The sequence below is a fragment of the Pelecanus crispus genome, chromosome 14, assembly GCF_030463565.1.
Source record: "Pelecanus crispus isolate bPelCri1 chromosome 14, bPelCri1.pri, whole genome shotgun sequence".
Lineage (NCBI taxonomy): Eukaryota > Metazoa > Chordata > Aves > Pelecaniformes > Pelecanidae > Pelecanus > Pelecanus crispus.
The window spans coordinates 1,381,657-1,392,320 of record NC_134656.1 but is presented as its reverse complement, the minus strand read 5'-3'; the positions used below and the strand labels follow the sequence as shown (position 1 = coordinate 1,392,320).

The 10,664-nt window shown below is 67.6% G+C and overlaps 1 protein-coding gene across 1 annotated transcript; it reads left to right on the top strand.

Moving 5' to 3' along the window:
- Positions 1-1,638: 1,638 nt before the first annotated feature.
- Positions 1,639-10,232, top strand: ANGPT4 (angiopoietin 4). Its single transcript, XM_075721080.1, has 9 exons — positions 1,639-1,950; positions 6,618-6,773; positions 7,019-7,140; positions 7,455-7,687; positions 8,068-8,183; positions 8,638-8,739; positions 8,818-8,984; positions 9,854-9,984; positions 10,072-10,232. Exons 1-9 carry the CDS (start codon positions 1,639-1,641, stop codon positions 10,230-10,232), a joined length of 1,500 nt encoding a protein of 499 aa, XP_075577195.1.
- The last annotated feature ends 432 nt before the right edge of the window (positions 10,233-10,664 follow it).

Here is a 10,664-nt window from a genome sequence, read left to right as displayed (position 1 = left end):
CGGCTCGCGGCACTGCCAGGGGTGCGGGAGCAGCTTTGCCCCCCAAACCTCTCCAGCACACGGCCAGCCCCAGACCCTTGAAGCGGAGGGGAAAGGCAGCCACCGGCATCGGACCCCTCCATCCCATAACCTGGAGCTGCCTGCAGCCCGCAGCATGGCTCCCAGTGGCGGGGGGCACCGCGGGGGAGTCTGGGGAAAGATTTTATTTTAACGGTTTTATTTAAAGCATCGCCAGCATCGCTCAGTGCCCGAGCCAGTGGCTGGAGCAAGCAGCAGCACTGGGACCGCAGGTATCCCGGGCTCCGCTCTGCCGCCGGGAAGCACCGAGGGGTTCATCCGGCCGGTTGCTAATTGCAGCGAGAGCCCCAAGTCCCACGGGGCTCCCCGCACAGCGACGGCCAGGCCCAGCTGCGTAATCCGGTTACTGCAAAGGCACAACCGGAGCACACCGGCCCTGCGGCAGCTCCAGCATTTTCCTTTGGGGGGACGGAGCACCCCGCTCGCTAGGCAGCGCTGCTCCGTGCCACAGACTGCTCCCGCCAGCTGCTCCAGCACCGGCGCCTACAGCATCCCCGGCCATCCCACCGGGACCGGGACGGCAGCGGGGTCCCTTCCCTGGCCCCATGGCTGTGCGAGCAGCCCGGGGTGTGCGGCCGCGTGCCCCCCGTGCTGGCAGAAAAGCACCTTCTCCTGAGACGCGGGTGCATCCCCGTGCCCAGGGAAGCCTGCTTTCCCGTGCCAGCCTGTCCCCACCACTGTGCCTGTCCCCTTGCAGGGGAACCAGCCCAGAACCAACCCAGCACGGAGGCTGGCAGCCGCCGTGGCCCCCGGCTCTGGTGGGTGCCCATCACACGCAGCCATCCCAGCCCCCGGCGGACCCCCCACCCAGCAGCTGGGCACCCCGAGCCCTGCGCAGGGTCTGGCTGGGTCTTGCCAAGCTCCGCCTGGGAAACAGCCCCCGTCCCGGTCCCCATGGGCTTGTCCCGCAGCCAGAGCAGCCAAATCCAGGCCTGGCTCCCTCCAGCGTTATAAATAGCCGGGACACGGGGAGGGAGAGCTCTGCTCCGCGGGATGGGGCTGTCCTGGGGGCGGTGGGTCCCAGCGGGTGCTGAGTCGGGGGGGACTCGCTGGGTGCCGGGGCCGGAGGGTGGGAGGGCTCGGTGCTGGCGGTGCTGCCACGGCGCTGCTGAGGTGCAATGAGCTGCGCAGAGAACGGCCGGGGGGCCGGGGGGTGCGTGGAGCCGGGGGAGGGACGGGGGCTGCGTGTGCGAGTGTGTGCGAGACATTTATAGATCACGTGTGAAACTTGATCTGCCCGCAGTGGGCTAGGAGGAGAGAAAAAAGATAGAAGTATTGTTTTTAAACAGATTTTTTCCTTTGTTTTTCTTTTTTTTTTTTTTTTTTTTTCCCCTCTCCCCCTGCGAGCGCTGCGGCTGCCTGGCGATAAAAGGCCGGGGCGGCCGGAGCCGGCTCAGAGGGAGGAAATGCCAAAATCGCAGCGTTTCGCCTTGGCGGTGAGCACCCACTGACCCGTCCCGGTAAAAAGCGGCGTCGCGGTGGCCCGGGAAGTGCCGGCACATCCCCAGCCGTGGCACCCCACTTTGGCCCCCCTCCCAGCGCCGTGGGGACCCCTGCGCCATGCGGGTGCTCAGCCTTGGCCTGGTGGCCCTGACCTGTGCCACGACGGCACTGTGCGCAGCCGGAGCCCAGCGCCGGGCGCTGGAGGGGGGCGGCCGCCGGCGTTACCACCGTGTGCAGCACGGCCACTGCAGCTACACCTTCGTGCTGCCCGAGGCCGACCCGCCGCCTTGCCCCGCCGCCCCCGGCCCCGCCAACGCGCTGCTGCAGCGGGACTCGCCGGCTGGCACCGCGCACGCCGGCCACGGGGCCGCCCAGCGCCTGCGGCACCTCGAGAGGATCCTGGAGAACAGCACCCAGTGGCTGCTGAAGGTAGGGTGCGGGGCGGCGGGGGGGGTTGGGTGGCGGGGTGGCACGGGCGGGGGTCTGCCTCCAGCACCCAAGCGCGCAGCATCCCCGTACCGGCTGCCCGCTCCGGCTCTCTGCCTGCTCCAGGCTGCCGGAGGCAGAGCCGGGTGCACGGGGGTTTCGTGCCCACCCGAGCGGCAGCGCTGCGGCCAGCTCAGTGTCTCCGCTGCAGGTTTGCAATTTGGGGCTGGTCCTGCCCCATCTGCACCAGGCACCGTCTCCTTGGAGGGGATGGGTGCTGCGGGTGCTGCAGCCCGTGGGTGCTGCAGCTCACCGGTGCGTGCTGCCGCAGCTGTATCCCACTGCGATCCCTGCCATGGCTCCTCGTGGTCCCAGCGGGGCTGGCTGTCCCGGGCATCCCTTGGGGCTCCGTGCTCCCTGTTCTCGGTCAGGATGCGGCCCTGCTGGAAAGCTCTTGGGAAGGGTTTTAGCAGGTGGTGGAGCGAAGGATGTAAGGGCAGAGGCCACCAAAACCTCTCCACCTTCACCGTTTTCCAACTCAGGGGCTTTGCAAAAGCTCCTGGCGTTTGGTGAGACTTTGAGTGGGAGCCGTGGCTCCCACGCAGCCCCGCGGCGCGTGGGTGGGTGCAGGGTGGGGGGTAGTGGGGTGCTGCACTAGAGGGGCTGCATGCCCAGGGGTGTGCCCCCCACCCCGGCTCGCCCCGTCCCCACCACCCGCGGCAGGAAGTGGCGTTTCCTTCCCGAGGGCTCGCGGGCACCACTGGAGCCCCGTCTGCCAAGCGCGGCCGCCTGCATCAGAGCCAGGAATAGCTCCCGGCTGGCTCGTCCCGGGAGACACCTCCCCGGGGTGCTGTAAACCCCACGCCTCAGCGAGGCAGCGGCACTGGGACATAGATGCCGGTGCTGATAAGAGGGCGAACAGCTTGTCCCCAGCTGCCACCAGCCCTCGAGCCAAGTGGCATCGCCAGCACCACGCCCTCGCCATGTCCTGCAAAGAGACCTGCGTGACTCTGCACCCCAGTTTGCTGGAAGATCCACCCAGATGAGCAGGGCTAGCGGTGCTGCGGGACAGTGCGTGCGGAGCACCCGCAGCCCTCGGGGCGGGGGTCAAACACACCAAATGGGGGGTCCTGGGGGTGGCCTGCACCGGCCACGCTGCTTGGGGACCCTCTCCCGGCTGCTGGCTGTGGGGATGGCGGGGCAGCAACAGGCAAGGGCAGGGATGCGCAGGGCTGTCCCTGTCCCCTCAGCCATCCTAGATGACAAATTCCTCAAAAGCTGGGAACACGCTGAGCCATGGCTCCACTGAAAGCCAGGCCGGGGTGTCGCGGAGGGACCGGCAGAGCCAGCCACCACCTGGCTGGTGGCAGAGAACGTCCAGCGCTGCGGGAGCTGCTGGGTCTGCGGTGCATGCACAGCCCTGGGGTGCCTGCACCCTGGGGTGCCTGTGCCCTGGGTGCCCGGGCCAGCTCTGAGCTTCTCTAGGGGCAAGGGCAGCCTTTGGGCATGGCTGAGCAAGGCGGGGGACTGGGGGTCCCACCGCAGGCACACATGGCCCTGCCCCGGAGCAGGCAGCTGTGGACAAAGTGGAGCTGCACATCTGGGCAGCTGTGGGCAGCGATGCCCCACACCGCAGCCCTAAGGAGCAGGAGGCAGTGAGGCACTGGGCAGCCAGCACCCCATCCTGTCCCATCCCACCCCATCCGCTACCATCCCATCCCACCCCATCCGATGCCCTACCATCCCATCCCATCCCATCCCATCCCATCCCATCCCATCCCATCCCATCCCACCCCATCCGGTACCCTACCATCCCATCCCATCCCATCCCATCCCACCCCATCCGGTACCATACCATCCCATCCCATCTGGTATCCTACCATCCCATCCCATCCCACCCCATCCGGTACCATCCTACCCCATCCGGTACCATCCCATCCCATCCCATCCCATCCCATCCCATCCCATCCCATCCCATCCCACCCCATCTGGTACCCTACCATCCCATCCCATCCCACCCCATCCGGTACCATCCCATCCCATCTCATCCCATCCCATCCCATCCCACCCCATCCTATCCCATCCCATCCCATCCCATCCCATCCCATCCCATCCCATCCCATCCCATCCTGTCCCTGCAGCACGGCCCCTCCAGCAAAGGCAGATTTTAGCGCTTTTTTTTTTTTTTTTGTTGTGTTCCTTGGCTTTCCTAATTTAACCGGAGCTGCCCAGGGACGCTTGTTTTGGTCGGACTCCAGGCCTGAACAAACAAACCGGGGCTCAAAGGAGGCATCGGGTTCAGGGACGGATTGTAAACAACATTGCTTGCCCGTCTGCTCTGCCCCGGCCCGGGGAGCTCTGCCAGCAGGCGCCCCAGCTCCCGGCACCCGGCAGGGCTCCCTGGGCCCCCTTGGCTACCCCCAGCACCCAGCTTCCCCAAGGGACCCCATCCGCAGCGCTGGGGTGCTGGTCCCCATGTGCAGCCCCCGCGGTGGCCGGGAGGGACAGGGACGTGGCGAGGACCCGGTGCGCAGCGACACGTGGCTGCTGCTCGCCGGCCCGTCGGCCGTTCCCATCTCAGGAGGAATTCGTTTTCCTTCAAACACAAACATTTGATGGAGCCACCGGGTCTTGGGGGGAGGCTCGGGGCGGGTTGGGGTCCCCAGCGGGGCAGCGGCAGGTTGGCAGTTCTGGGGCACCCGTGGCACGGGGGCCGGTGCTGCTCACCCTGGCGTGGGTGCAGGGGGCTTCCCCCCCACCTCTGGCCCTGGGACCCCCCTGGTTTGGTGCTTGTGGGGTGCTTAGAGATGCCGGGGCAGGACGGGGATGGGGACGGGGAGGGATGTGGCTGCAAGAAGGTGGCACGGGACAATCCAGCCATGCGCAACGGGTCCCCAGCCCGGGGACAGTGGGGTGGCTGGGGTTTCCTCCTGCTCCAGGGCAGCGTTTTGGGGTGACCTGCAGCACCACGATCATCCCCCCGGCTGCTCTGCCCTTCTTGGTGAGGAACGAGGGGTGCAAGCCCAGGCGAGCCCGGCTCACTTCAGCACCCATGGGGCGAAGCGGGGAGGATCCTGGTTTCCCTGCCCTCTGCACAGAGCCTGTCCCACTCGGGTCCCCTGTGCCCCCCTCCAGCCCCAGCTGCACCCAGGGAGCTGCCGGGGCTGGGGGCCCGGGAGCCGGGGCTGCTTCTCCGGCTGTGCTCGGCCCTCCCCGTGCCAGCCTGACCTTTCCACGGGTATGTACTGCCCTCGGGCTCAGAGATATGTTTATTTAAAAAAAAAAAAAAAAAAGCAAGATTGAGAGGGAGAAAAGGCCTCCCTGAGCCCTGTGAAGCAACAAGATTAACGACGTGGTTAAAGGGAAACTCTCCAGCAATCACTCAGCTCGGGGAAATGTTTTCCAGACGCGGCTCTCCGACCTTTCCCTGCTTCCTCCCCACAAGCACGTTCCCGCAAGGGAAAATCCCCAGGGAAGCGGGCTGCAAGCAATGCCGGCCGGGATGCTCAGCCCCGGGACGCTCCTGCCCGCCATAGGTGCTCGCGGTGGGGTGACGGTTTTGCTGCTGCCGGGGTCTAGGGAGGAAGGACCGGGGCCCTGCCGCTGCCAGCGAGATTTCGTCATGCGCAAACAAGTGCAGAGCAGAGCCCTGTGCCCTGGCCCGCTGCTGGCCCTGCTCCCGTGCCATGCATCCCGGCACCGCTGCCTGCCCGCCATGCCAGCCGGGAGAGCAGCATCCCACCCCGGCCGGTGCCGAGATCGACCACGAGATGGATCCCGATCACGAGATGCACGGGGATGTGGGGTTCTGCCTGCACCGGCTGGGAGGTCGGGCAGGGAGCAGGACCCCGGGCAGCGAGGGGGACAGCGGGATCTGTGGGGTGCAGGGAGCCGGGCAGCTCCCGTCCCCTCTCGCTCTCCGGGGCTGCCCGGTGCGGGGATGCTTTCCCAGCGTGGGCGGCAGCATGGCCTGTTCCGCTCCCCGCGGCCCCTGCCGAGGGACCGTGCCCCCGCCGAGGCCATCGCCCCGGGGAGGGGCCGAATGGGAACCTCATGGCTGGGCCGCCAGAAATAGAAAAGCCTTTGGGAAAGGCGGCTTCCCCGCGGGCTGGGAAAGCGGAAGCGACATCTCAGTTGTGTCCGCAGCTGGCTTCTTCCCAGCCCTGAGCGCTTCCCCGTGGCGGGGCAGCAGCGGGGACGCCGGACACCCACCTTCCCCGGCCGACGGTGGCCCCCGTGTCCATGTCCCCAACCCTGGGAAAACCGATGGCTGGGGGCTGGCAGCTGATGCCGATGTTGATGCTACTCCCTGCCCGGCTGCTCGGCACAGGCTACTCCGGCCGGGCAGCAGCCGCAGCTTGCCGGCAGACTTGGGTGCACGCAAGCCTGTGCCAGGTCCCCGGCGAGATGCAACCGGCTGGCACCGCAGCCCGGGAACGTTGGCAGCCGGTGCCCGAAGGGGCTTGCCTGCGGCGGTGCAGCCTGCGGACAGCTTGCTCTGTCCTCCCGATAAGCTTCAAAGGGCCCCGAGATGGGTCGTGCCATGCCAAAACGCTCCCAGGGCTGTGCCCGGGGGGCTGTGCCGAGTGCCGCCATGCTCAGCCGGCGCACCGCGGCAGGACCCGGCGAGCTCGCCGAATGACCTGCCGCGTCTCCGCTCCCCTCTGCAGCTGGAGAGCTACATCCAGACGAGCATGAAGCCGGAGATGGCGCAGCTGCGGCAGACGGCGGTGCAGAACCAGACAGCCACCATGCTGGAGATCGGCAGCACCCTCCTCAACCAGAGCGCTGAGCAGAGCCGCAAGCTCACCGACGTGGAGGCCCAGGTAGGGGGTGGCCGGGGCGCACAGCACGCGTGTCCCCATGTCCCCGTCACCACCGGGACTGTGGTGGGCGACGTGATCTCTCTGTTGCTAAAAGCGGGGCGATTCTCCGAGGTGATGCATGGTTTAATGCACCTGTGTGCAGAGGTACGAGCGTTGCGTGCCGGGGAGCCGCAAGCCCGGTGACACCGAGGACGTGGCGTGGCCCTGGCTGCTCACGCCAACGCTCCCCTCCGCTCCCGGGGCAGGTGCTGAACCAGACGTCGCGCATCGAGATGCAGCTGCAGGAGAACTCTCTGTCCACCACCAAGCTGGAGAAGCAGCTGCTGCTGCAGACGAACGAGATCCACAAGCTGCAGAACAGGAACAAGTAGGGCCTGGGGCGACCCGGGGACCCCCCCAGCCCCTGGACCCCGAGGGGAGTGCAGCTGCACTTTGGGGGGGGCTTGAACCCCTCCAGGGGCTGGTTGGGGTCCCTGGGGGATTGCACAGCCCCGGCACAGCCCCTTGGGCTTTGATTCCCCTTGGCTAAGCGCATCCCAGAGGTGCGGCAGGGGACGGGGACAGCTTTGGGTGCCTGCAGATGTGCTGGGGCACCGCAGCTGGGGGCTGGGTCTGCTCTGCCACCCGCTCCCTGCCCAGCACAGGCGCAGCCCCCCCGTCACCGCTGCCTCCCCCTTTCAGCATCCTGGAGGTGCGGGTGCTGGAGATGGAGACGAAGCACCAGGCAGAGCTGGCCGGAGCCCGCTCGGAGAAGGAGAAGCTGCAGCGCCTGGTGAGCCGGCAAAGCGGCACCATCGAGGAGCTGGAGAAGTCGCTGCTGGCCACCAGCGCCAACACCAGCCTGCTCCAGCGCCAGCAGCTCCAGCTCCTCGAGTCGGTGCAGAGCCTGGTGCGCCTCGTCGCCCAGGGCAGAGGTGAGCCGGGGCGCAGGCAGGGTGCAGGCAGCAGGAGAGCTCCTCGTCCCCAACCATGAAGGTGGGGGGTCCCTGTGCTCAGCTCAGGCGTGGGTCACAAACGAGCCCTGGATTGCATCCGAGGAGCAGCTCCGAGCCCCCCGGGGAGGGTCCGTGTCCCAACTCTGTCCCCAGCCCCGGCAAATCCTCAGGCTTAGGCTGGCGGCAGCCCCGGTGCCTCGCAGCCGCCGCCTCGCCCAGCTGCAGGGAGATGATGTGGAAGAAAGAAAAATAATCCATGGGCACAAAAGCATCCAAAGGGAGCGGGGAAGAGCGACAAAACCAGGCGGGGCTGCGGCACCAGCGGGGTTTCTGCCATCTCACCGTCCCCTCTGCCGCAGCCCCGCTGCCCGGGCAGGAGCAGCTCTTCCAGGACTGCGCCGAGGTGCGCCGGGCGGGCATCCATGCCAGCGGGGTCTACACCCTCCACATTGCCAACCTCAGCGAGCCCAAAAAGGTGAGCGCTGCCTGGAGAGGGCTCCCACCGCAGCACCCTGGGGTGCTGCTGACCCCAGTGCCACCCAGCACACACTAGCCCCGTACCACAGTGGGTAGCCCTGCGGATGGGCACATCCCAACCCCTCCTGCCAGGGCAGTGCCCCCCACCCTGTCTGGCCTTGGGGGCTGCAGAGGGGGTGAAGGCGGGTGGGATAAAATTGATTTTAAAGGCACCCCCACCGCCCACCCCTGAGCACCATGCCCCGGCCCCTGCCCACGGCCACAGAGGGAGGAGAGACCCCCCGCAGCCAGGCACGGCGCATGCTTGCCAGCCCCTCGGCGAGCTCTAGCACCCATGCAGCACCCCTGCTGAGCTGCCCAAGCTGGGGGGGGGACACACACACCCAGCTGCCCACCCCGAGCCAGCGCTCCTCGCCCAGCTCTGCAGCCCATCCCGGCTCTCTCCGCTGCAGGCGTTCTGCGACATGGAGACAGACCGGGGGGGCTGGACCGTCATCCAGCTCCGCGCCAACGGCAGCCTCAGCTTCCAGAGGAGCTGGAGGGAGTACAAGCAGGTCTGCACCCACCTGGGGAGGGGGCACCCCAGGGGCACCCCCGGCACCCCACACTCACCCGTCCCGCGGTTTTCCCAGGGCTTTGGGGACGCGGCGGGTGAGTACTGGCTGGGGAACGAGGCCGTGCACCTCCTGACGAGCCAAGCGCCCTACGCCCTGCGCATCGAGCTGCGCGACTGGGAGGGCGGCCAGGTCTATGCCCACTACGGGAAATTCCAGCTGGGGAGCGAGCGGCAGCTTTACAGGTAGGAGAGAGGCACTGGGGGGGGTGCCCTCCCCATCTCCAGGTGTCCCCGAGCCCCACGGGCAGCGGTGGCCACAGGCAAGGGCTGGCTGCAGTGCCCCGGGGAGGTGCATGGCCCTGGGGGGTGCAGGAGCACACGGGGCTGCGCTGGGGTTTCCCTGGCGGGATTATGGCTGGGCAGAACTCCCCAGGTGCTGCGGGATGTTGCTGTGCCACCCACTCCTTCTCTCCATGGAAAAGTAGATTTTAATGCATGAAATTGCATCAAGGCAGCGGGATTTCCCATCCCAGCTGGCAGCCGGGGCGCTCGCACCATGGCTCGATGCTTGGGCAAATGTGGGCTCTGGGCATTGCTGGGGGTGCCGGGCATCCTCAGGCTGCGACACCCGTGTCTGGGGAGGGGGCTGCGCTCCTGCTGCCAGGCTGGCGAGCGCGGCGTGTGCTCCCAGGAGCATCAGCCTGGCCACGGGCAGGAGGGGTGGCAGGCAGCTGGGTGCTTTGGTGCTGGGCTGGAGATGGGACCGGACCCCGGAGATCCCCTGCACCATGCATCCCATGCATGCACCGAGCCAACCCCTGGTAAAAAGGACCAGAGGAGGCTCCGGGGGGTCCCCTCTGCCCCAGCACAGCATGACCTCCACCCTCGGGGACCCCCAGGACAGGCCCTCCAAGCCGGCAGACCCAGGCCAAGCTGCAGCCGCAGGATCTCTGCCTGCATCCCTCGGTGCCCGTCCTTGCTCAGCTCGTGGCATCCCACGGCCTTCGTGTCCCTGCCCCGAGCAGGGCTGAGGGGCTTTGAGAACCCCGCCGCACAGCAGCCGGCCGGCGCTGATGGTGGCCGTGGCCACGCCGTGCTGGCCCGGGCGGCAGGCTCTCGCTGCAGGACTACAGCGGCACAGCCGGGCAGCAGAGCGGCATGGCGCTGCAGGGCACCCGCTTCAGCACCCGCGACGCCGACAACGACAACTGCCTCTGCAAGTGCGCCCAGATGCTGTCGGGAGGTGAGCGAGCTGGGTGGGGGGCACCCACGCAGCACCCATGGGTGCCCGGCCGGCATGCCACCCTCCCACCCCGCTCTCTCCTCGCAGGCTGGTGGTTCGACGCCTGTGGCCTCTCCAACCTGAACGGCATCTACTACCCGGCCCGGCACAACATCCGCAAGCTCAATGGCATCCGCTGGCACCATTTCCAGGGGCCCAGCTACTCGCTGAAGGGCACCCGCATGCTGATACGACCCACCGGCTTCTAGCGCGCCAGCCACCGGCGCGGCACCGCAACCGGTGCCAGCCTGGCACAGAGGGAGGGGGCCGGGAGGGGGCCAGCAGAAGGGACGGCTGGGGGAGACTGAGCCCTCCCGGCCGCCGCAGGGAAGCTTTCCCCCTCTCCCAGTTATTATTTTTTTACTCTTTCTTATCCCACCGTCCGAGATCCTGCGCATCGTGGAGAGGGGCTGGGCGTCCAGCTCCCCACGCCGCCTCCTGCACCCAGGGATGGGGGTCCAAGAAGCCCCCCTCCCCGGGACCCCCCGCGCGCTCAGCCCAGCTCCGAGGCACAGCGGGGGCTTTGCCTTTTCTGTGTGTTTTAGGGCATTGCAAAGCCCCCACCGTCCCGCTTCCCCCGCGGGATTAGGGGAGCTGGAGGGCATGGGGGTCCCTGTGAGCGCGAGGGGCCGGTGCCGTCC

Coding starts and splice junctions, on each gene's coding strand:
- ANGPT4 (XM_075721080.1), top strand. CDS start 1,639: ATGCGGGTGCTCAGCCTTGGCCTGGTGGCCCTGACCTGTGCCACGACG. Junction 8,740..8,817: donor GCTGGAGGGAGTACAAGCAG/GTCTGCACCCAC, acceptor CGGTTTTCCCAG/GGCTTTGGGGACGCGGCGGG. Junction 9,985..10,071: donor CGCCCAGATGCTGTCGGGAG/GTGAGCGAGCTG, acceptor CTCTCCTCGCAG/GCTGGTGGTTCGACGCCTGT.